The 26,574-nt window shown below is 35.3% G+C and overlaps 1 protein-coding gene across 1 annotated transcript in view; it reads left to right on the top strand.

The window, feature by feature from the left end:
• Positions 1-849: 849 nt before the first annotated feature.
• The window catches only part of GALNTL6 (polypeptide N-acetylgalactosaminyltransferase like 6), a 1,201,435-nt gene continuing 1,175,710 nt past the window's right edge, over positions 850-26,574 (top strand). Inside the window, exon 1 of the mRNA XM_042935079.1 lies at positions 850-987. Coding sequence (XP_042791013.1) covers positions 850-987 — 138 coding nt within the window. The remainder of the gene's footprint in view (positions 988-26,574) is intronic.

Below are 26,574 nucleotides of genomic sequence, written 5' to 3'. Positions count from 1 at the left end.
ATGGGCAGAGCGCTCACTTCGCGGAAGAGCACGTTCCCGGGGCTGCGCGAGGCGAAGCGGCGCGGCGCCTCCACTCCCTGGCTGGACTCCGCTGACATCTGTAGCCTCCCTTCCAGCAGGCTCCCCGCTCGCCAGCCGCCGCCTGCCGAGGACAGTTGAGACCGCGCGTGAGCATCCAGGAGTTTGTGGACCTCCATCCGAACAGGAGTTGTGTTCCGGAGTCCCTGGATCCGCGTGGAGCCCGCCAGCACGCTGGCTTCGGAGGGAGTTGAACTTGAGTTCAGGTGGGTTACCCCAGGGGGAGCACAGCAGGAGGTGTTCGGGGAAGACGAGGAAGGTGATGTTCCAATGTCAAAAGCGGACACTTTTCTACCTGACGCTTGCTGGGGCTGAGCCGCTTCCTCCCACGCGGTTCCCGCTACTGACCCGCTCTTCCCCAACCCTCCCTCACTAAGGGAGGGGAAAACACCAAAACTCCTGTGTTCTTACGTATCTAGCATGCCATATATAGACTTTCATAATTTAGGATTATGTGTGCAATCATCCTGTTTACTCCATTGCTTTATATTAAGGGAGGCTTAATGATTTCCTCAGTCAAGTCATTTACTTCTAAGCCAATAGATAATGCCTTCGTCATAGTTTTCTGGGGGGAAAGTAACTGTGCGTTTGTTCTGCAGATGCCCAACTCCCTCTGAATCGTGCAGACTGGTGCTGAGCACGCAACAAAAGTTTTTAGCTTCTCCTCAGTTTCTGGTGCTTCGCAGGGGAGAGGAAAGGACTTTGGCATTAAACACAAGAACCAGTCAGGGAGCCATCTCCTTTAACTTTTCTTCTCTGTTATCATTTGCAATGAAGAGGAAACAGAAGAGATTTCTGCAGATGACTTTGTTATTCATGGTGGCTTTAATTTTCCTGCCCAATATTGGTCTCTGGTCTCTGTACAAGGATAAGCACCTGGTGAAATCTACAGAACCCGGGGAGCAGCAGGTAAGTGCCATCTGGAGAAAGATCACAGGAGGATTGGTAAGGCGTGCAACTCGCGGGGACACAAGGAAGCAAGCGTGGGGTCGCCTTGGCTTTTCTCCCAAGTCTTTGCAGAGCTGATATTACAAGACTAGAGACTTTGGGATTCAAGTAAGTAGTCTTAAGATCGCAACCAATGACACGGGTGAAATGTAAAATAAACTAGAAAAGAAGGCCAAGAGAGGTCAACAGGAAGAGAAGACAGTCTTTCTCACTTGGTCTTTATGTTGATTTTGAGGTGGATGAAAGGGAACTGCTAATTTGTGGGATGTGAAAGTGGGTTTGGTACAAGTTCAGTCACAGGGGTTTGTTGCTGCTTTTCATCTGGTTTGGGTATCTATATTAAAGTGAACCGGGCTAATTAAATCATTAAACGTGTGAAGTAGGTCTCAAAAAACAAGCTACAATTTTCTGTATTTTTGGTTATAGTTTTTGCTTAGCAACAGCTTTTTACTCTGTGGAAACTTAAAGTCTCTGTTTTTTCTCCTCTGTTGCTAAGGTGGTGGGTTTGGGTATACAGGCAGAGTTATTAAGTGTCCGTTCAGTTTTACAACCTGGTGATAACACTTTGTTGCTAAAAGCTTTCCTTCATATCTGAAACACAGCGGTGGTATGCTTTGTTTTTACACAGAATGCAGTCTGTTAGTATGTGCATCACTCATGACTTAACAGTGATCAAAATAACTATCTTTTTCAGTGAGTAATAATGCAAAATAACCTTTACAAAATGTTGATAAGTAATATTGTTGAATCTCTTGTTAATCAAATATAACAGCTTCTGTAATTAAACTTTTAACAATAGAATGCAGCCTTCTTTGTGGTTTTGATGCAACACTTTTTAAAGAAGTCTTAATGGATCACCTCAGAATATTAATATTCTTAATTTCAAGGGTCATCACCCATGTACATTATGTACCTTCCACATATACAGTGTGTTTAAATGAAAGTACATTTGTGGACAATAGCAATATATAAATGGTAATTAAATATTGGTTCTTATACTTAACAAAGTTTAATCTTTTGCACAGTGAGTGGTTAGTTGTGAAATACGTGGAAGTAATCTGATTTTTCATTTTGACACGTACTCATTACCAGTCTTTAAACTTTAAAGGTAACTAGTTGTCTGTGGACTTTTGGTGGATTGGAATTTTGAGGAAAAATGTTGACATGTTTTCATTTAGTGGTCGATCTGTATCATCCCTTCTATACGGATATAACTTTGATTTGAAGTATATTGTTTTGTTATTGCAGTGAAAAAAAAAGAAGATGGGCACTTTGAATGTGAAACTTTTTTTTTTCTATTTAGATCACTTTTTTCTCCAATCCTTGATATGAAACAAGATTCTATTAATGTTAGTAATTAATACCTATTATGTGAAATTTCTATTTCAAAATAGTTAAACTAACGAAAGCAAAATGATTTTTCCCTGAATTTTGCTAACTCAATTAACAATAACCAGCTGAAATATTTGCTGTATAGCTAACATAAAACTCTAATTAATCTTATTAATGAGATCTTTACAACTTTCACACTGGCTCTTACTGATTTTGACTCTTAATGAGAAATGTGTCCAATGGCATTAAAAAATGAAATATGCCAAATCAACTCTCTGACTTATAATTTCCAAAGGGGTTTCCTTGTTTCTGGTTCTTCTGTGATACTTAATGATATTAGGTAATACTTAATATTAGGTAATGCTACTTAATATTAGGTAATAAATTAATGAGTGTGAAAGGCATAGGGTGGCAAGAGAAGGGGCTGTTTCTCAAAGTTTCCTATACTGCGTGGTTAAATAACTGATGCGTATCTGGTGACATTCCAGTTTAACCATCCCATGTGAAAGTTTTGAAACCGAGAATAAAGATAGACAGTAATATGCCATAAAATGAATGTCAGTCACATACTTTAGTAGTTTTTAACCTGAGAGTTTTAAAAAGTAATATTTCCTTATAGAAACAAAATTTAAAAGGTAGAAATTATCACTTACTGAAAGAAATCATTGTAAAACAGAAAAAGATAGGCTTTTCTTGGTTTTATTCCATTATTAAATATAATTGGAAAGAAAATTAGGATAGTTGACATCATTATACAAGTATTGGATAAGTAAGAGTTAAGTCATATGTATGTATATGTGATACGTATATATACACACTCGACCAAATAAAAAGTGACTTGCAGTGATGAATTAACATGGCTAATATTGTGAAATAATATTTTGCTAATGTATCTATAAATCAATATTACTAAGTCCGCCAAACACCCAGGTTTCCAACTGAAGCATGTAATTTGACTATTGGGTAATGTGTTATTTAAATTTAGCAATTTGTTCTAAAAAGACTATTTCATGGTTAATTGCTAAAATGTTCTTCAAAAGCCATCTTTTACTATATTTATCACTAAGTTGTAAAATCATGAGGGTAGGGATAATGTGCTGATTGAGGCATTGACAGCAGTAAGTACTGAAGCTATTCAAAACAAGTCACGTGCCCACGTGAGCGGTCTATTTTTAAAGCACTTATGTGTAAAACAGCAGTTCTGGTTCTAAGTGTGATGTGCTGGTCACGAGAACTGAAAACCTTTACTGTTTTAAATAGTTTAATTATTACAATGACCTGCAGGGAAATAATTTATGGGAATTGAAAATCATAGGATGGCTAATACTTTTTAAATTCTTCTAATTTGTATTTTATCAGAGCACATCACTAACGGTTTGTCTGTCTATGCAGTATGAAATGTATTTATAAGATAAACTGAGACAAAGTGAGGGTAAACAGAAAATGCTGATGGAAACTATATATTAATTTTCATGCTAAACTAAAGTTTAGTACTTTCCACATTTTTTTCTCACTTTTATATTATTACAAGTTAATTGTATTTATTGTCATTTCACTTTTAGAATAATATTTAGGATAATTCCCATAATATTTGAACATTGGCTCCATCTATGGTGTGGAAAAGAGAAAAAATATGAAATAAAAATTCCCAGATTATTCCTCTAAAATTTTTTTTTTCTCTTTTCTCTCACATGACCAAAGGGGATTGAAAAAATAATGTTAATAAGGCAATAATTAAAATGCAGATTTTATTGTTTGGGCTCTGCAAAGTTGGAATCAAGTTACTGAAATTAATTTTTATGCTTTTGACTTTTTTAAGGTTTTAGAAAAATTTAAAAATATATTGTGGTTTTGGTTTATATTTATCAATAATGATTGTCATGTTATTTTCAGTTGAATTTGTCACTTTTTTGCTGTTATTGGGATGATAGAATTATTTCCTTTTTTTTCTTTAGAAATACATACATTTATTAAAAATAATCTATTGATAATGCATATGATATTTAGTTGAGAATGATTGTCATATGATTAATGTGTAGTAATTCTTCATTTCACTTTTCCTTAAAATTTGAATTGCGACTCCTCTGGTTTCAGCTGCATTTAAATTAGTTATATATTTAGATCATAATTAAGCTGTGCATTAGGGTGATACATAGAACAAAACAATGTTTTAGAGCAAAACTACTTCATCCAGCATTGTGCCTTTCTTCCTAATTGCTTATACAAAATAAGTAAAAAAAAAAAAAAATTACCCCCCAAACACTTTTTTCCCAAATACATTAAAAAGTTTAATTAAAAAAAGTAGCTGTAATTTAGCAACAAAGTTACAGATGATATGACTTGCAGAAATAATACAAGAATGTTCAGAATATGAAAAAGATTTTGCAATATTTTTGTAAATTATTTTTGAAATTAAACAACTAGAGTCAGAATTCCTGAATTTTAAAGCAGACATTTTTTCAGAATTATTCAGAATGATTTTAGAAACTTATGTTTGCCCTAGATTTTTTTTACCACATTGAAAAATAAAACCAAAACCAAAAACTAGATGCTCAAGTCACTTTTAAATAATGGAACCTTCTCATTTCTTGTACTTCAGAATCCCAGGTGGTGAAATAGGGCTAATCATGCTTGCCACTTCAGGTATGTGAAGTCCTGAGCTCACATCCTGGGCATGGAAAGTACTGTGTGGTAATATTTTGTTTGTAGTCAGAGCCACATGTAAGTTGTCCATGACAGATGTGGGACTTCACCTTCATTAAAAAACAAATGACAAAACAAAACCTCTCCTGAAAGATTGCTCAGCATCTTTGACCAACTCTTCTAATGTTAATTTGCACCACACTTCGAGGGGATTCTTTCTTTTGGCTAAGAACATCCTTTTTTCCTGTGGCATTTTAAACCTGTTGTATGATGTGAAGATGTCAGATAATTGATAGTGTATGCAGGCTGCCTTGCTTTCCTTTGTCATGCTGATCACTAAAGCTGTAGAGTGTGTCTGTGTTTCTTTTCCAGCAAACACCTCAGATATTGGAAGAGCTAACTAAGGACAGGCGAGAAAATTTAAGGTTTTCCATCTTCCTGCACTCAGGATTATCAATACACTAGATATAAAATGATGCATTAGTTTGAGCCACACTGCTCTTAATTAGCGAAAATGTAGTGTTTTAAATTAGGATTTTAAAGGACCTTTTCTTGAATTTATGGAAAATCCATTCTGACTCGCTACAGGATCGCACCACACAGACCACTGTAACAAGTGTCTTAATTATTTGCCGTGACCTCGTAGATCGCAACATGATTAGTTCATCACCTTGCCTCCTGGGAGACTGTGTGAAACACAGTCTTCTGTTCACAATCTGGTAAAAAATTAGATAGGTTTTTCTCCTGTTCATTGCTGTGTTGGATAAGTTGTGCTGAATCAATTAGCCTCTTGTAAATTTCTTTTTTTTTTTTAATTTTTTTTTAATTCTATAAAAGAAACCAAGTCAAGAGTGGAATGTAGGGAAAAGGGTAAGGAAGTTTGGGTGCTTAAGTAGCATATAGAAGAGAATTGAGGTTTTTTTGTTTTTTTCTTAAGTTTTGTCAGGAGTGGCTACCACCTTTAGGGAAATTTGCAACTGTGTCTCTGCTTGTAACATTTTTATACAGATCAAAGTCAGCTAAGGTACATCAAGAATAACCTAAAGGAGCGGATACAGATTAAATTCAGAAAAGACCTCAGGCAGGTGTAAGTAGGGTCTGGAAGCCCACAAGGTTGTGCTTTGTCTCAGCAGTCACTCATTTCTCATTTGCTTGGCTTACTGATGATGGAGAGGTGAGCACTGGATACTTTCGATTCTTTTTTTCTTTAATTTTTTTTAATCTTTATTTATTTTTGAGAGAGAGAGAGAGAGAGGGGGGGGGGGAGGAACAGAAAGAGGGAGACAGAATGTGAAGCAGGCTTCAGGCTCCGAGGCTGATAGCACAGAGGCTCATTCGGAGCTGGAACTCACAAACCGTGAGATCATGACCTGAGCCGAAGTCGGACGCTTAACCGACTGAGCCATACAGGCGCCCCTGGGTACTTTCAATTCTTAAAACTGTCTGACAGGACCATGTTGTTCTTCTCTTTACTTCATGTTCACATGTATTTACACAAGTACCTTTACAGAGTCAAAGGTGCAAATGTGCCACGAAATAGGAGGTGCTCAGGATGATAGTAAAGGTAAAGACATACTCATAAACTGGATACTTGTTCTCCATATGAAGCTAACAATTCCTAAATTATCTCAATGTAGTTGTAATTCTTGAAGGGACGATGACAACAACAACAACAACAACAAAATAAAAACTATTGTTCCACTGAGGATATATAGACACACACATACTTATATGTATACTGGGTTTATTTAAGGGTTGTAAAGAAGACACAGGGCATCCACGAATGTTCAAGAACATGCTTACCACCACTATTCGTCACTAATATGCTGATGTCTGTTACTATCAAACTCCAGCTTGGGTGGCCAGAAGGAGGGTGAAAAAATAAAGGTGTATTTAGGGCTAAAGGCAAATCACATGAATGTTTTCTCCAACTCTTCTACTTCTAGTGTGATGGGGGAAAATGTGGGCTGGAGTAGCCGTACTTTCAAAGTATTCATTTCACTTATTCATTTAGCAACACATATCCACATACATCGCCTCACTTATAAGGAAAAAAATCCCCCCAACTGCTTCATTTTCTGCAGTTTTTTTCACTTACTTTTGTAACTTTATGCTTTTTCCATTGCTTTGAATCCATGAGAAAGCTGTTAGTCAACCGAGTTGGAAGCATCATTTAAATCATTATCAGTATAATGCTAGGAAGGCATGGAGAGAAATAAAGAAAATGCCTCTGTGTCTAGAAGTACTTACATTCGTTTTGCAAGTGTGACACTCATAGCAAGGATTTAGCCTTGTTAGAGTTGCATGGATTATGAACAGGGTGATCTGTTGGGTATCTGGTAATAGAATCAACCCTGTCATGGGTGCCATAGAGGATGGCGGTGGCTCTCAGCTGCCTGGTGCAAGGAGTGCTGGTGTCTCAATGAGGGCTGAGAAGGCTAATCTTAAATTTATTGCCAATTACTCATGGAATGTTATTTTCAGTACTCGAAGTCTAGAAAGCCAGAGATGGGATATTTTATTACAAATCATTTTGAACTGTTTTATCATAATAAAAATGAAGGCATCGTCAGGGCCGCCACCCAAGTTTGAGTAAGTTGGGCTTTCTTTTCCCATATTTTTGGCATATCTCCTCAGCAAAAGAATCCAACTAAACTTAATTTTAGGAGAAATATCAGAATTTCCATACTGGCTTGTTCTCCTTCAATACGTAAGGACGGTGGCTCTGGAACCGAGTTGTCAGGGTTCAGATTCTGGTTCCAGCACTTCGCCCTCGGTGGGGTTCAGCATCACTGATCTCCAAATCAGTTTTCTCTGAAGTCAACTGGGAATGACAGTACTTTTCTTGCAGTGTTCCAGTGAGGACCAATGCTTGGTATCTGGAACAGTAGGCAATAAGGGTTAATGAATATAGATTATTGTTACACATAGTGTGATCATTTATAAGCAATCATTGCCTTTAGCAAGGAAATTAGTGTTTGTTCAACAAATATTTACAGATGGTTTTTCTTCTCAAGGTGATGTTAAGAGAGCACAGCAGCACAATGAATATGATACAGGACTGTCATTGATGTGTTAAATCTGGAAAGGAGGGACTGTTCACATGAATAGGGTCTAGAAAATAAAAGGGCTTTTTCTTTGTAATTTTTTTGTTCCAATGCTTAAGGACAGGTTGTTAATTTTATTTTTCATATAATCATTTATTGCAAAAAATGACTAGATTTTTTGGTATATTGCATTCAAAGTTATTAAAAAATTGAAGCATTTAATAGAAGAGATTTTTGTAAGTAATAATTCTTTGTAGTGACCCCTTTCATTTCCCATAACAGATAAAGCCCATGCCTCACATCGAGGCATTTTGTTTTCTCTACATTAATTACAAACAAGAATCAGAGAACTACTTTTGTTGTTTAAATCTTGGTCATGAGAGAGATTGAATTATTCTGAAGAAAAAAAAATTAAAAGGAGAATAGAAGCTATCAAAATCATGAAGCCACTGTACAGAATTTATTATTCCCTTCCATGGAATTAGGAGACACAGAGAAAGCATATTGTATGTGCCTGTTTTTAATTTTCTAAATAGAAAATTGGTGAGGTAAAATTTATAATCATGAAACAAAGAAACGAGCACCAAATGGTAGAATTTTCTGTATGTTTCACGGGCATGTAGAGAAGGGAGAGAATGATAGGTTGGTCTCTGAACCCACTAGACAGGGCTTCATTCCTCTAGGAGGAGAATACAGACCTGCATCTTTTTACCAAAATTAGACAGGGTTGGGATGAGGCTGAGGGAAGGGCAGATACTTCAGTTTCTAATGTTGGGCTCACCACTTACCAAAGTATATCATCTTGGGCAAGTCACTTAACATTGTTGAACCTCAGGACTTCATATGTTAACACAGATATTATCTCATAAAAACATGGCAGAGAAAACCAATTGGATTAATATATGTAAATTGCCTGATGCATAGTAAATACTCAAGGGAAGCTAAACAAACAGCATTGCTACCTTTTTCTCAGTTTTTAGAATATTCATTGAAAGTAGTGAGTAAGCTTAATATTGGGCACACCCAGTAAAAATATAATAAAATATAAAAACATATCCCTGTTAATTTATCATTGATAAAATAGATGTTTATTGGCTATGTGCACGATACTGTGCTACTCCCTGTGGCAAGTAAGTGATTAAGAGATAAATCTGTTTTCAATTAGCTCACAATCTGCTATTAAGAAAAGGCATGCACACACCCATAATTTAGGGATGGATTAAATTGTTTTATAAGAAATACATGTTTCAGTTATATATAGTTTAGAAGACATAGAGAAATGTCAGTTATTGTGTGATATTTATGTGGTCCTGATTGTTTCCTGCACATTTACTGATTTAATCTTTCAACAATTCATTGAGATAGGTTCTTCTGAATGGCTCAATACACAGTTACATAAGGCACAAAGACAGAATTTGAGTCTATGCACTCTGGATTCATAAAAAGAAAAATGATGAACAGTGTTAACAGTCACATAATTTAAGGCAAGTGAGGACTTTGAAGAAGTGGCTGGGATTGATAGTCCCTGATACTGTCTTCATTGTAGTTACACACAATGATAGAGGTAGGAACAAAATTGTAAACGGTTAAATGATAACACTAAGCCTACAACTAAAATATTTTATAGGACAGAGAATAAGTATCGTTGGGGCTAGCATTGATACAAACAGCTGAATGTAGGGTCCTGGTTGACAGGAAACAAGAGAAGCCAGAAGAAAGCTGATGCCGTGGGAGGGTGAGGGGCCAGTCCCCAAGGACAATGAAGATAGATGAAAACAGAGCAGAAGGAGAGAAGCTGAAAAGGTTGTTAGGATCTGAAAGGTAAATATAGAACCTGTGCTTGTTATTGGCAGAGAAGTCTGAGATTTTTCCTATTACAAGTTTCCTGCTAATTTGGAAAAGTAATTGAACATTTGTGAAATGTTCTGCAAAGTGAGAAAGGGTATAATATAAATACATATCTATAATATCTAGATAGATGATAGTTAATTAGATGTTTATCATAGTATATGTAATCCTATAATAAAGATCGAAGACTGTAGTACTGAATGGGAATGTCAAGAAACCGCATAGCTGCCTGGTCAATAAGGCAGCAGTGCACCTGTCAAAATAAATGCAGGCAATGAACAGATGTGCAAAGCAAAATAAAAAAAAAAGCAATTGGTTAAGAATACATAGTGGAGGGGCGCCTGGGTGGCTCAGTCGGTTGAGCAGCCGGCTTTGGCTCGGGTCATGATCTCGCGGTCCGTGAGTTCGGGCCCCGCGTCCGGCTCTGTGCTGACAGCTCGGAGCCTGAAGCCTGTTTCAGATTCTGTGTCTCCCTCTCTCTGACCCTCCCTCGTTCATGCTTTGTCTCTCTCTCTCTCTCTCGAAAATAAATAAACATTAAAAAAAAAGAACAAAAAAAAAAAAAAAAAAAAAAAAAAAAGAATACATAGTGGAATGGGGCAGTGGAGGAATATTTATAACAAGGATAAGGAGATAGTGGTATTCAATTGCCAAGAATTTCAAGATAGTAGATGAATAATAAAAGTAATGAAATCATTATGATCCAAACATTAGAGTACAAGCAAGAATAAAAGACAACATATTAATAATGAAAGTTAAAGCAACATTTATTTATAATTTCTTACCATGTGCCAGACACCATGTTAAGCTGTTCTTAAATAGTCACAGCAAATTCATGATACATGGAATATTACTATCCTATAGGCAAAAGTGAAGAGATTTTTCAAAATTTGTGAAGATCTTACAGTGATTATTAATATTGAAGTGTTGGACTGTCTAGGATTTACCATGTAACGTAACTACATTGGACATATCCTGGACCATAGCAACACAAGAAAGTATACATTAACTCAGCAATGTAAGGAAATATACACAGCGGCTAAGGGCTTGGATATGAGAGCCAGGCTGCCTGGTTTCAATTCCAACTCTGTTATTTGCTACCTGGGACAAGTTGCTTATCTTTTCTGGATCTTAGATTTGCCATTTCTAAGATGGGTATAAAAAGTAGTGCCTATTTGATTGAATCGATATATGGGTTAAATAGGTTAATGTGCTCAAAATGTTTGGGAAACTGGATTGCACATAGCAAGCCATTTTAGTATTAGCTATTATCTTTTAGAATTCTAGGGAATTGAGATGAGATAAAAAAGAAGGAAAAGTATGTTCTTACACCATTTCTTTCATAGACCCATCATGAGGGTATATAAAAATCTGCATTAAAAAATGTTCAGAGTACCTTTAACTTCTTTAACTTCTTTTCTTGTGTGTGTGTGTGTGTGTTGTTTGTGTGTTTGTTTTACTTATAGTAGCCCATATGGAAATAATATAGCATTTAGTTTAAAAGTTTTTCTAACTTGAAGCAAGGGCTCACATAGTCATACATGTCAGAAGCAAACTAAATTTCAACAGAATTTAGTTCTTTCCCGCATATGCAATCAGCACAAATGCTGTTATGGTGACCTTTCCCCTCATATTTTTTTTTTTTTTTGTACTGTTTTCTTCACATGGTGTTGATTTCTCAATGTGTATTTTGCCCTCAAGGAATAAAAACTATCTTATAAATTATGTCATTAAGTCTGAACTTCCATAAAGGATTATCTAAAAATGTCTTCAGGGCTGAATAGTTTATTTTATTATTTTATATAACTTGAATTTTAACATTATTGTTCTGGTTGCTTCTGAATGATGCTGTTTGAGCCCGGAGTAGAGAACTTGACAAAGGAAATGCTATCTCACTCCTAGTGCATCAGAGAAAAGAACTGGTTGAAAAGAGAGAGGAATAGAAAGCTGTAGAAAACTCCGTGGTGAGGGGAGGTGAAAATGCTCTCATTCCCTAGCTGAGTGAATTTTATCATTTATTTAGGTAGCCTAACAGAAGGGTGTCAGATTAACAACTATGTAATGGGATTGTTTCCCCCTCTTGACTTCTACAGAAACTTCCAATTTTTCTTTCACCAACTAAAGGAAATTACATTTTCTGCATGATCCTTAGCATTTTTAGGCAGAGATCTTGAGTCCTAATATATGAAATATGGAGGGAAAGATAAGCATCAGAGAGGCCAAAGGGATACTATTCAAGGACGGGTAGAAATACAAACTACTTTATCATGTTGCCCCCGTCTTCCCTCCTTTTTTCCTGCTCAGAGCCCATTGTCCTCCCTTTTTCCTTTAACATTTTCCTTAAAGAAAAATTTCAAGTGGAAATCGATTTGATCAATTATTGGCCCTATGAATAGACGAAAGACTTCAAACTCAAAAAGCTTGAGTCTTTTGCAGTATATTAAAAAAAAAAGGTTCTATTGAACCTAACTGCATTTTCAATTATTGAAATGTGTATGATGTGAGAAATAGTTTTTAACTCAAGGCTTCTGCTGTTGATCTGTGTTGCTGTCGTTTTGTTTGTAATCCTGGGAGCTGACACCTTATTTCATACTGTGCCATCAGAAGGTAAACATTGCTTAGTTGTGTCACCTCAAGGGAGACGATCTTGCGTAAGTTAAAAATAAAAACTTGCACAATGAAGCCAAAACTACCTCTCTATGCTTTCCCACTCAGCACTTTTTCCCATTTTCTAAAGCTGCTTTTCCCAACCTTCTCGTCTGTTGTCAAATCTCCCTTGCCACCACCTCTGTTATCATGCTCCGTAGATAGCCTGGCCTCATTCTTCACTGACAGCATAGTATTTTCATACTAGGAGAACCAAGACTTCATGCCATAAAATCAGGAAAATTACTTGCAGTTATTTCCCAGGTCTCTACTTGCCTCCTGTTACTGTGGAAAAATGCCCCTTGTTTTAGGATACATAAGGACTGTTTACCCAGACTGTAGACCACAACATTTTGTTAGGAATTTCACATTGACTTGTTGTGTTTTTGTTTTGTTCTTTTTTTCTCACTCACTGATTTTTAGTCTTTTCCTTTCTGATCCATCCTTCACATCAATATTTAAACTTTCTCAGATTTCTCTCACTATTGGAGGAGTGCAGGGAGCAAGAGAAAAGCATAGATATCACCCCCCCTGCCACACACCCCTTTAACTACTGCCTTGTGTCTCTCCTCTTAACCACAAAACTTGACGCGTCTCCTTCCTGACTTTCTGCTTCTGTGTTCCTTGGGCTGATTCCAACTCCTCTAATCTGCAGTAGCTCCTATCCGGCCTTGTCACTGGTAGTTAATTCCAGAAACACTTCTCATTAGTCATACTACTTGCTAGAGTTTAACTAAACTCTCTTACCTGATACAATCAGAGTAAGGAGACTTAAAAGAGAGAAGAGGTTGGAAAAAGCAGCTTTGGGAAACAAGCAAGAAGGCTGAATAGGAACACGTACACTGATTCTTTACTGGTACTTTAGGCTTCACCGTGCAAACTCCCCTTTTAATTCTTCTATCCCCATGGTCCCTCCCAGCCATCACCCGTGCACAGTCACATTGACCAGTGTCTTTATAGACTCCTACTTCTTTTCCTTAAAATGCTATTTTCTTGGGGTTCTCTGCAGTTACATCTTATCTGCATTCTCGGCAGAAGGGTGTGGGGGAAGGGACAATTCACCCAGCCCCTCGTAATTGCACCTATTGAATTTAAATGGATGGCTCCCACATTACTATGTCTAATTTGCCTTTCCCTCTGTGCACATGATCCACACTCCACACACCAATCTGAAATCTAGAAACATGTTTTAAACCTTAAATGTCTGCAATGAAATCCATCTTTTCTCTGCCACTCCCTGAATTGGCTCTCCCTGTGTGTCTCTTATCTAAATGAAGTACACCATCATCTATTCGGGTTTTCAGTACAGTTGGTACCTTCATTATGTTTCCTCTCAAATTCAGTTGATCTAAGCATTAGCAATTCTTCCTAAAACATCTCTCTTGAACTCATCCACATCTCTTGATGCCCATTGCCACCGCACTGGTTGGGACCAGCATGAACACTTCACTGGATTTCTGGAAAAGACCCCCAACCTGATACTCCTGCCTCCAGTGTGTCCTCCAGTCCACACTCAGAGCAGCCAGATTTTTTATCCCAGTGCCTAACTGGACAGACCATGGCCGTTTGTCAGTCTATTCATTGGTTTCCCATTTCTTTGGGTTAAAGTTGAAATTCTTTAATATGGCTTTACTGTGTTAAACTCTCCTTGATGAACCCAACTGCTCACTACTTTACTGCCAAGATTCCCTGTGCTCCAGACACTCTGAAATTTCTCTCTCATTCCTTAGAATATCATGTTCTCTCCCCTGTGGGAATTTGCATGTAGTTTATCTTCAGTCTTACCTGGGTAATTTCTACTTTTCTTCAGATTCTTTCTGGGAAACTTCCCCTGATCGCTCAAGCTTGAGTTGGGTACCTTACCTGAGTGTTACCTAAGAAAAACTTTTCTTTTCTGCCCTTATAATGAAACTTATCAGTCTGTATGTTAACTACCTGGTTAAGTCGTTTATTCACCATTAATCATTAAGTTTTCTGAGCTTAGTAATAGGTCATCTGGTGCCCTCCTCCCCACAAAAAGTTTGTTCATGTACTGATTCCTTGAACTTGTGAATGTTACCTTATTTGGAGGAAGAATCTTGTAGATGTAATTAATTGAAGGATCTTGAGCTACATTTTGGATTTTCCTTTTAGGCCCTAAATCCAGTGACAAGCATCCTTATGAAAGACACACAACATGATGGTGGTGGCGGGGGAGGGGGGGAGGGATTTGATGAACAGAAGAGAAGATATAGACAGAAGAAGGAGGTGCAATGTGAAGATGGAGGCGGAGATTGGAATGATGAAGGGTAAGCCAAGCAGTTTGAAGAGGCAAAGCAGTAATGAGCCTCCAGAGATCACGTGGCCCTGCCAACACCTTGATTTGGGATTTCTGGCCTCCAGATCTGTGAGAGAGTAAATTCCTGTTGTTGTAAGTCACCTCATTTTTGGTGATTTGTTACGGCAGCCCCAGAAAGCTAATACAATTAGAAATTGTCTGAGGGTGCCTGGGTGGCTCAGTTGGTTAAGCGTCTTACTTCAGCTCAGGTCATGATCTCACGGTTTGTGAGTTCGAGCCCTGCGTTGGGCTCTGCTGACAGCTCGGAGCCTGGAACCTGCTTCGGATTCTGTGTCTCCTTCTCTGTCTGCCCCTCCCCAACTTGTGCGTGGTCTCTCAAAAAATAAATAAATGTAAATTTAAAAAAATAAAAAAAAATTGTCTTTCTCTACATTTTAATTCCAGTGCCTAGAATTAACTGGCCACATATTAGACATTCAATAAATATTTCTTGAAAGAATTAGGAGTGATAGATACAAGTTGTTTTCTACATATTAAACTTACATGAGCTGAAATATTCTTTTCTTTACATTTCTTAATGTTTATTTTTGAGAGAGAGAGAGAGAGAGAGAGACAGTGTGAGTGGGGGAGAGGCAGAGAGAGGGGAAGACACAGAATCCCATGCAGGCTCCAGGCTCTGAGCTCTAAGCACAAAGCCCGACATGGGGCTCAAACTCACAACCTGCGAGATCATGACTTGAGCCAAAGTCAGATGCTTAACTGAGCCACCCAGTCACCCCGAGCTGAAGTATATTAACACAAAGTCACCCCAAGCTGAAGTATATTAGTACATATTAGAATATGCACAACCCATTGTGTATGCTTAAATATCACATATGTATTATCAAACAACTGTGAATATAAAAAGGTAAACTGTTGTCATTATCATGAATTAAGGTTCTATTTGCATGTGTTCTGTCAGTCTTTTTCTGGCTATAAATATGCTGTTTTGTCAAGACTTGACTGATCCTGAGACTGAAAATCACAATTAGATTTCATCAAACATGTAGATATCTGAGACACTATAGAAGCCATGTATAGTTTCAGTAACTTTAATGAAAAGAATGGTCACCTTTGAGTGAGCTGGTAAGTATACAACAAAATATAATAATTGAGTGTGCTCTTTCTCCAATTATGGTAACACCTAATGTATAACTTACACTTATAAAATGTTTGAGCACAAGGTATGTCTACATTAAAATAACTACTGTGACAATTTAGGAAAGACTTTTTAAGAAAATTTTACTAATTTGTACAAAAGCTTGTAGTTAATTAATACAACCTACAAGGGAGCACTAAGCAGCATACTTCATTTTAAAAGTCATTTTGGAAATGTAGATTGATATATTTCAAGGAGTTTATTTTAATTTGAATGCTTCAGATCTTAAGACTTCTGTTAGTTTGGTTGTGTAACACAGGTCCTCATTATTACAGCCCCCCTCTTTTGAAAATGTCTACCTTGATTTACCTGTGTTCATTTTAATTAGCAGTTGTCTAGCAGGGGTGGGGAAGCAGGGAGAGGGAGGGAGGAAATTCAAGGGTAAACTTATGAAAGAGATTAGGGAAAAATCTAAGAGCTAGAAAAGATATGACAGGGTTTATTTGGTAGAGACATATTTAATGCAGTGTCTTGGGGGAAATCTCTTACTGTTCTGATAATTAAATAGCATTGTGTTTGATGAGATGGTTCCAAAAAGCTCTTCATGATGCTAAATTGCTTCAAGCACATTAATTATATTTCCTCTTGTTTGCACTAGTATTATGGTCAGCTTTGGATTTTGAACTTTTCATTCTGACATTTCTATCTACTAGTCACCTAACTTTGACCTTCTTTCTTTTCAGTTGCTTTTGTGTTTGTCTTAATAGTGTATTAAAGTGATTTTCAATATAAGAAGGTTTATCAACTGTATTCAGCTTTAAAAATATATGCAGAAATATCAGAGGGAGTTGTTTAAATCAGGTCTTCTCCCTTAATATCATCAGTTCAGTGGCATCTGTTATTCAAAATGCCATTTAAAATGTTGTATAGTTGGACAAAGATAACACATGATATTACACATTGATTTCTGCCATAATATTTAAACAATTTTTAGGCTCATAAAACAATTTTTTAGGCTCTGTCACCTAACAAAAATATGTCCATGGATGCTGTGTTGACCATTATGAGAAAATAATGTGCATACAATTTTAAGCAACTTGTTTGACTTGAACACTAAAGAAGTACTTTTCCTGTTTGCAACACTTTATATGATTTTACATTGTTTCTGTTAGTATCTGCAATTACATATTTCTACTTATTTGAGACACATTCTGTCCTTGTCAGAGATCTTGTAGTGATGTATTTACTCTAAATGATTCATCAGTATCTTTCATGTAGATATATACAAATATTTTTTTTGTGGTATTTTTAGATGGGAAAAGTTTCATTTTCATTTTACTGATGCAATGTGTAGATTCTGGTGAAAATTTTCTTAAGTAATAAATTTTAAAAAACATTTTAATCCAAGTATGGCAATCAAATATTTGCCATAGATATCTGGCCTTTTTAAATGTAAGATAGTAGTTTGTGTTTGTTTACCAGAGTCTTCTCTTCCTCTTTATTATGTTTTGCAACCCCGTCTTTAAGTTGGGTAGGTTATTCCTTTTAATTTATGCTTATCTTATGAATCAATTTATTTAGTTTCTTATCTTTTTCTTTGCTGATTTTCATTTACTTACCTATGACTGATATTTAATAGTGTTTTCCCTTCTTTGCTGTGTGATATTGATTATATGGACAAGTGCATGCATATGTATTTTCACATATATATTATATGTATGTGAATTTTGCCATTGTCAGGATTGATGGACATTTGAGTACTTTGTGAGAAAGTTTTGAGTATTTTCATTTCTCATTTTAGCATGTGTCATTTTGTTGCCTGGTTTATTAGGTTTGAGTAAATATAAAAATTTGAGCCATGACTCTCAAAAACATCACTTGAGAATAGTGAATAAGAATGATTTTTTATGGGGCGCCTGGGTGGCTCAGTCGGTTAAGCGTCCGACTTCAGCTCAGATCATGATCTCACGGTCTGTGAGTTCGAGCCCCGCGTCAGGCTCTGTGCTGGCAGCTCAGAGCCTGGAGCCTGCTTCAGATTCTGTGTCTCCCTCTTTCTCTGGCCCTCCCCCGTTCATGCTCTGTCTCTCTCTGTCTCAAAAATAAATAAACATTAAAAAAAATTAAAAATAAATAAATAAATAAAAAGAATGATTTTTTTTTTCTTTTTTACCATGGGCCCAGGAGAAAGTGTCATAAAGTTAAAGCACGAAAGTTAAGTAGGTCTCTGCCCTACCTGGTGGTGAATATTTGAGGCTGACATGTGAGTACTTCTAGGCAAACATAAACATGAGGCAAGATTTCTGAGTTCTACCACCATCAAAACAAAATGTTTAAGAACACTTTATCCTCATGACAGTACACATCCTCAAAGTTACAGACTTGGGGTTTACTTTTCAGTTTTTAAGTTTGCCCTAAACTTTCACTTTAATCACTATGGAATGCTATGGGGCGGTTCATATCTGATTTAGATGATTCTCTCCTAAAGCCTTTTCTATAAAGCCTGATGAGTAGTGTGTTGAGCAGTATTAAGAGTAGTTGAGTGCACAGAAACAGTATGTGAAATCTGGGGTGTGATATGAAAGACAATTTTCCTTTTTGTATGGTTGTGAAGTAGAGCGTAAATTATTTATCGCAGGGTGCAACGGATCCATGATGAATTGGTATGGAGAGGTGACTGATATTTTTTATGAATTTATGTTCCATTTATTAAAAAATATTAAAAGTACTTATTGCTAATAATAAATGTTATACATGAATGAATTCTTGGAGCTTTCAAATATCTTATTCCAATTTTAATTAATTTGTTAAATATATATTGCATTTAGTTAGAATTTGATGAGCTGCCTAATGTTAAGCACACAATAGACTTAGAAGAAAAATAGTTCTATTGTGCCATAAACTACTTCAATACCAGGCTAAAATCTTAACTATTTTGAAACGTTATCACTTTCTTTTCTTTTCTTTTCTTTTTTTTTTTTAATTTTTTATTTTTGAGACAGAGACAGAGCATGAACGGGGGAGGGTCAGAGAGAGAGGGAGACCACAGAATCCAAAACAGGCTCCAGGCTCCGAGCTGTCAGCACAGAACGCGACACGGGGCTCGAACTCACAAACTGTGAGATCATGCCCTTAGCTGAAGCCGGATGCTTAACCGACTGAGCCACCCAGGTGCCCCTATCACTTTCTTTTTTTTATAGTGGTTTCTGCATATTTTCACTTGCAGTGGGTTTTTTTTTTTTTTTTTGCTTTAAGCACATTGTCATATTTTAAATGTTACATAAAATTTGTGTATATACAATGGTAAGGAGGAATTTTATTTTCTACTCATCAACTACTGTTTAAAAAAATATTAGGTTTTTATATTTTACAATAAGAATTATTATTCTATTTTGTTTTAAATCCAGTGTAGCTAACATACAGTGTTATATTGGTTCCAAATATACAATATCATGATACCACAATTCTGTACATCACTTAGAGCTCATCAAGATAAGTGTACTCTTAATCCCTATCACCTATTTCACCCATCCCCCCACCCGCCTCCCCTATGCTAACCATCTCTTTGTTGTTTATATGAAAAGTGTTTTTTGATTTATCTCATATTTTCCTCCTTTGTTCATTTGTTTCTTAAATTCCACATATGAGTGAAATCATATGGTATTTGTCTTTCTCTGATTGGCTTATTTTGCTTAGCATTATATCTTTAGATCCATCCATGTTGCTGCAAATGGAAAGATTTCATTTTTTGATGGCTGAGTAATATTGTAGTGTGTGTATGTATATATATTCGTACATGTACATACACACACACACACACCATATTTTCTTTATCTATTAATGTATCAATGTATTCTTGGGCTTCTTCCATAGTTTGACTAATGTAAATAATGCTGCAATAAACATAGGGTTCATCTATCCTTTTGAATTAGTGTTTTTGTTGTCTTTGGGCAAATACCCAGTAGTAAATTTACTGGATCATATAGTATTTCTGTTTTTAATTTTTTAAGAACCCCCATACTGTTTCACACAGTGGTTGCACCAGTTTGCACTCCCACCAATGGTGCACAAAGTTTCTGTTTTCTTCACATTCTTGCCAACACTTGCTGTTTCTTGTTTTTGATTTTAGCTATTCTGACAGGTGTGAGGTGATATATCCTTGTAGTTTTGATTTGCATTTCCCTGATGATGAGTGATGTTGAGCATCTTTTCATGTGTCTGTTGGCCATCTGTATGTCTTCTTGGAAAAATGTTCATGTCTTCTGCCCATTTTTAATTGGATTATTTGGTGTGTGTGTGTGTGTGTGTGTGTGTGTGTGTGTGTGTGTGTTGAGTTGTACAAGTTCTTTTTATATTTTGGATACTGTTTGTCATTATTGTCATTTGCAAATATGTTCTCCGATTCAATAGATTATCTTTTAGTTTTGTGATTGTTGTCTTTGCTGTACAGAAGCTTTTTATTTTGATGGAGTCTCATTAGTTTGTTTTTGCTTTTGTTTCCCTTGTCTCAGGAGACCTATCTGGAAAAATGTTGCTATGGTCAATGTCAGAAAAATTACTGCCTGTGCTCTGTCCTAAAATTTTTATGGTTTCGGGTCTCACATGTAGGTCCTTAATCCATTTTGAGTTTATTTTTGTGTGTGGTGTAAAAAAGAGTTCCAGTTTCATTTTCTTGCATGTTGCTGTCCACTTTTCGCAACACCATCTGTTGAAGAGACTGTTTTCCATTGGGTATTCTTTCCTGCTTTGTCAAAGATTAATTGCTCACATAGTCGTGGGTTCATTTCTGGAATTTCAGTTCTTTTCAGTTGATTTGTATGTTTGTTTTGTGTTTTTGTGTAACGACTTGATCACTATAGCTTCATAATATAACTTGAAGTCTGGGGTTGCGACGCCTCCAGGTTTGCTTCTTTTTTTTTCAAGATTGCTTTGTCTATTTGGGGTCTTTGTGGTTTCATACAAATTGTAAGATTGTTCTTGCTCTGTGAAAAATGCTTTTGGTATGTTGATAGGAATTACATTAAATCTGAAGCTTGCTTTGGGTAGTATGGACATTTTAACAATATTCTTCCACTCCATAAGCATGAAATGTCTTTCCAGTTCTTTGTGTCATCTCCTTTTTTTTTTTTTCATCAATGTTTTATAGCTTTCAGAGTACAGATCTTTTACCTTGGTAAAGTTTATTCCAAGGTACTTTATTACTTTGGTGCAATTGTAAATGCAGCTGTTTTCTTAATTTCTCTTTCTGCTGCTTCACCATTAATGTATAGAAATGCAACAGGTGTCTATGTATTCATTTTGTATGCTGTGTTCTTACTGAATTCATTTATCAGTTCTAGTAATTTTTTGTGGAGTTTTTAGGGTTTCCTATATATCTATATATATTTTGTCATCTGCAAATAGTGAAAGCTTTACTTCTTCTTTACCAGTTTTGATACATTTTATTTCTTTTTGTTGTCTGATGGTGTGGCCAGGACTTTCAGTATTATGTTGAATGGAAGTGATGAGTGTGGTCATCCTTGTCTTTATTCTGCTATTTGTGAATAGTATTTTCCAAGTTATAACATCAGATTTCATGTTGTTAAAGTAGGGTCAGCATATGAATTTATATTAGGGCAGACTTTGATCCACTGATTAAACATTTGGTCTAGCTTATTAAAAGAAAAATTTTGAATTGTATGAATTATTTTAGAACATGCATATACACATTTTCATTTTTTGCATCAAATAGCTGTTACTTTAACCCATGCTGATATTGTCTTCTAGAAACATGCTGTGTTAGCAAAACTATTTCAATTATTTGAAAATTGTAAGCAAAATATGCAATGTTATCTCATTGCATGATGCTTTTCATTCTCTTGTCATGAGTTTTTATTTGAAAAATAAAATTAAAAAAAAGATTCCTTTCAGTTACTAAATAAACTTTTCTTTCAGCCAAGTCTTCGTATTTCCTGGCTACACTTGGAAACTAGTCTGTAAGCAGATCCTGTAGGAAAAAAAGAAAGAAAAAAGAAACAAGAACAATAAAAGAAACAACAGAACCCCACCTCATATTTCATGGGGAAGCTAAGCAAAGATGTGGTTTGCCAAAACCACACAAATTGAGTTAATATTCAAGCCTGGACCTAATTCACCTATTTATCTTCCTGAGGCTAATGAAGTATGTATGTGTGCGTGTATGTATATGTACGTATATGTGTGTATATATATAACAGCCTGCTTTGCAAAGGTGTCACCAGTATATCTGTCCGTCGGAAATGTCACACTGGAACTTGAGATTGATGGGTTGATTGGCTTGGTAAATTTAGAGTAACCACCCTCATAAACTCTTCCAGATCCTTCCTCTGAAGGAATTTCCCTTACATTGCCCTCATTCAGAGCACACAATAAGAACTAGTTAATGGATTTTAAATTTTACACACATTTACAATATGTGATGGTTCATAAATATTAGGAGGAGAGAGGAAATACTAGTGCCTGGAAAGTATAGGTGCACCCTTTAAAGATGTGTCTCTAGAAAATTACGAAAAGCGGTCTCCTGTATTATTGGTTCATGCAGGAGGTATGACATGTATAGATAAAGATTCAGGACTGGTACCTATAGAGTCTATAGGGAATGCCTTGTTGTTGTTGTTTGTTTTGTTTTTCCCACAGTGTGAAGGAATGTTATTTCAATTGAAGAATCTTGTAGAAAAGATATTTAGTCACAAGCGGCAATATTTGTGTCACAGTTAGCAAAAGGTGGGAATTATCAGAACTAAAGGCAGCACATGTGTAGTTTTATCATTTAAAGAACATTCTGCATGTTCCTCTCAGCATCTTCACTCTGTTTACATTTTGGAAAAAAAAGATTGACAAATACATTACTTAGAGATTAGGAGAAAATTTGAAAGGATTTATGAGGTCACGAGCTCATTTTTTATTTAATTTTCCCTGGTTTTCTATTTATGACACTGCAAGAGTAGAATACACTACTCTACTTTAAAAAATATACAGAGTACTATAGAAAAATGGAAAGTGTCTTCTTTACTTTATCTAGGTTGTTTGGTCTGGTTGTGTGTGTGGGTGTGTATGTGTCTGTTTCTGCACATGTACATGCGGTGGTTCTGTTTTACTGTTTATTATTTAACATGTGTTGGAGGCTAGATTATTTTAATTTTTACTTAGGCTTTGTAGCTTAACAATAGTTTATAGTTTAATAATGTGAATTAGAGGTTACTAAGTGGCAGATATATTAATTAGGCAGAAAGACTATATATATAATATTCACTATCTATGGTGGCATAGATTGTTATGCTGTATTTTTATTGTTTATGGATTCAGCATTATATTTTAAAGCAATTTGGAGTCTCTATTCACGGTGACATCTTGAGAGCACAAAATAAATGTCCATTTTATTAATAAATAATAATTTAGTTTTATATATTGTTACTATTATATGTCTGCAAGTGCCTAAATTTTAATTACTTAGTAATGGTGAAGTAAATTTTGTGATATATTTTGTCATGTTAAAGACAACCTGTCAGATTTCTTTTATCATTAGTCCTCACATTTTAAAATAATAATAGTGACTATACTGACGAAAAGAATTTCTGGAAAGTTCTTATAACTTGTGTTCAGCCAATAAGAGGAGGGGAAGAAGGAACATTGACTGCAATATCTATGTACTCATTAGATTCTATGTAATACTTAGAGTTGAAGGTAATGGTAAGGTGGTGTTATTATTTAGCCCCATGTAGTATCACAGAATATTACTACCACTAACAGTAATCGAATTTCCTTCTTTGACACTGTTTCTCTTCTAGTATGCCTCAGTGATGTGGGCCCTGATACACTCAACTTGGTATTATATCCATAAGAAGCTGAAGTTTTGCCCTCACTTGAGACAAATGCTTGATTAAAAATGCTTGATGGAAATATATGTATAATTAAATATATGGAAATATATGGAATATATGGATATAATATATAAATGTATAATATACAATATAAAAATATATATAAATATATGGAAATATATTCCATCGAGCGTTTTTCATATATGTATATATATTTGTACGAATATATAATGCATATATATATTTATTTATATTTATATATATGTATATACATTTGGAAATATTACTGATTGTGTTTACATATGGTTTTAACATCCCATATTTTGGAAACTACTCACTATTCTGATTTTGCACTGTCAGTCATGTCTGGTCCTCACTAACATAGAGGTGAGCTTAAGAACATTGGGGGTAACAATGACAGTTTAACAATTGCTCAAGAGCCAATCAAAATCCTTTTGTTTTTATAAATGATTATTTATTAAGAAATATTTCAGACATTAAAAATATAGGGAAAATACAATATACATGACAAGTATTGTCATCTTTGGAGATAATACAGAACAAATATAATTGAAGAAACCCAGCCTCTGCCACAAAGCACTCCTTTTGTAAATGCCTCTCTCTTTTCTAGATCTGTAACTATTATCCTAAATTTGTATCCAACATTCCTATAGAGATATTTATACATTTACTTTACATATTTGCTAGCCTAAGTGTATAAGTAGGTAATACTGTCTATTTCATGTCCTTTCTCTTTATTTTTTATTTAGTAATATGTGTTTGCAGTATTAAATCTTTTTAGTTACATTTTATTCATTAATTTAATTATTTTATTCATTCACTTGTTTCTTTGAAAAGATGTATAATATTTTGAAAAGATGTATAATATTTACCTTACAGATTTTACACGTTAATTTAACTAAGCTAAATTTGTCCTTTTTAGTTTATTTTTGTCATCACTATAAATGTCATCTTATAAAATTAAATGATATCATTAATGAAGTTCAAGTTAGCAGTCATCTTATTTATGGTTAGTATTTTTTGGGGCGCCTGGGTGGCTCAGTTGGTTAAGCGTCCGACTTCGGCTCAGGTCATGATCTCGCGGTCCGTGGGTTCGAGCCCCGCATCGGGCTCTGTGCTGACAGCTCAGAGCCTGGAGCCTGTTTCAGATTCTGTGTCTCCCTCTTTCTCTGACCCTCCCCTGTTCATGCTCTCTCTCTGTCTCAAAAATAAATAAATGTTAAAAAAAAAAATTTTTATGGTTAGTATTTTTTGTGTTAGAAGAAATCTTTGCCTAAGTCATTTTAAAAATGTCCTATATTATCTTTGTAAGTTGTATTGTTTTAATATTTACACTTAAATCAATTTGAGAAGCCTCATACTTATCTTTGTGTGTGATATGAGACAGGAACCAGATTCTTTTTTATTACATGTATAAATATATATATGCAAATGATCCAGACCATTATATTGAAAAGAAAAATATTTCCTCCTATGGATTGAATGGCATCTTAATAATAAATCAGATAAGTAAATATATATGGATCTATTTTTACTTCAATGGGCTGTCTTTAATTCCTGGTGCAGTGTCACACTTTTAATTGCAGGACCAGTAAATGAGTTTTGATATTTGTATGTGTCTTTCATTATTGTTCTTTATCATTGACTGACTTGTCTCACCATTTGCATTCTCATTTAATTTTAAGAGTCAGCTTACTTGCCAGTATTTAAAAAAAAAAAAAGGTAGGGGCTTAGATTAAAATCAATGCATATATAAATTTTAAACATTTGTTTTTAAATAGTTTTTTAATGTTTATTTATTTTGGAGAGAGAGCGCCTGCAAATGGGGGAGGGGCAGAGAGAGACGGAGACAGAAGATCTGAAGTAGGCTCTGCACTGTCAGCACAAAGCCCAATACCAGGCCTGAACTCATGAACCGCAGATCATGACCTGAGCTGAAGTCAGATGCTCAACCGACAGAGCCACCAGGCATCCCTATAAATTTGCTTTTAATGCATAAGCATATGGGTAAACATATAAATTAGTTATAATTGTAAATTATAATTAAATTGATTATAAATATAAAAATCTACATTTACGAATGTAGGTCTTATTTCATTCTTCCCAATTTGCTATTTTATGAAGGGAATTTTTGTACATGCTTTCTCATATGCAGTTTTAGTTGAAGCTTTTGATGCTTTTCAAAGTGAATGTATGTGTAAACATGTACTTGACGCTATTTTAAATACAAATGCTATTAAAATGAGTATATGTAAATATATAGATATATAATAAAAATATACTTTTATATACTTATATTTTAATACATTTAATATATAGATGTATGTAATAGCTAGGACTCCAGTATAAGTTTATAATTTTGATAGTAATAGCATAATAGTATGGTACACATCCTGACATAATTTCTCATTTTAAGAAGTAGGCTTTCAGTATTGCACTATTCAGTAAAAAATAAAGTTTCTTTTTGTAACTAACTTGCTAGATAGTTTTTCGTAAGTAGATGTTGAATTCTGTGAAATGCCTTTTCTGTGTCTTTTGATAAGATCTTATGGTTATTTTCATTTTTTTCTTCTTGTGATAAATTAGACTGATTAGTTTTTAGGTATCACACTAACCATGCATTTCTGAAATTAACCTAAGATTTCTAGATTTTATTTACTAATATTTAGGATTTTAGGGAGAATGTTCCCAAGTAATTGGGATGTAGTCTTGTTTATTTTTTGGATGCAGTTCTCCTCAGGTGTTGGTGTTGATAGTCTC

Source organism: Panthera leo, chromosome B1 (assembly GCF_018350215.1).
Source record: "Panthera leo isolate Ple1 chromosome B1, P.leo_Ple1_pat1.1, whole genome shotgun sequence".
NCBI lineage: Eukaryota > Metazoa > Chordata > Mammalia > Carnivora > Felidae > Panthera > Panthera leo.
Note: the sequence above shows the minus strand (reverse complement) of the source record. Positions and strands in the feature narration are given on the sequence as shown.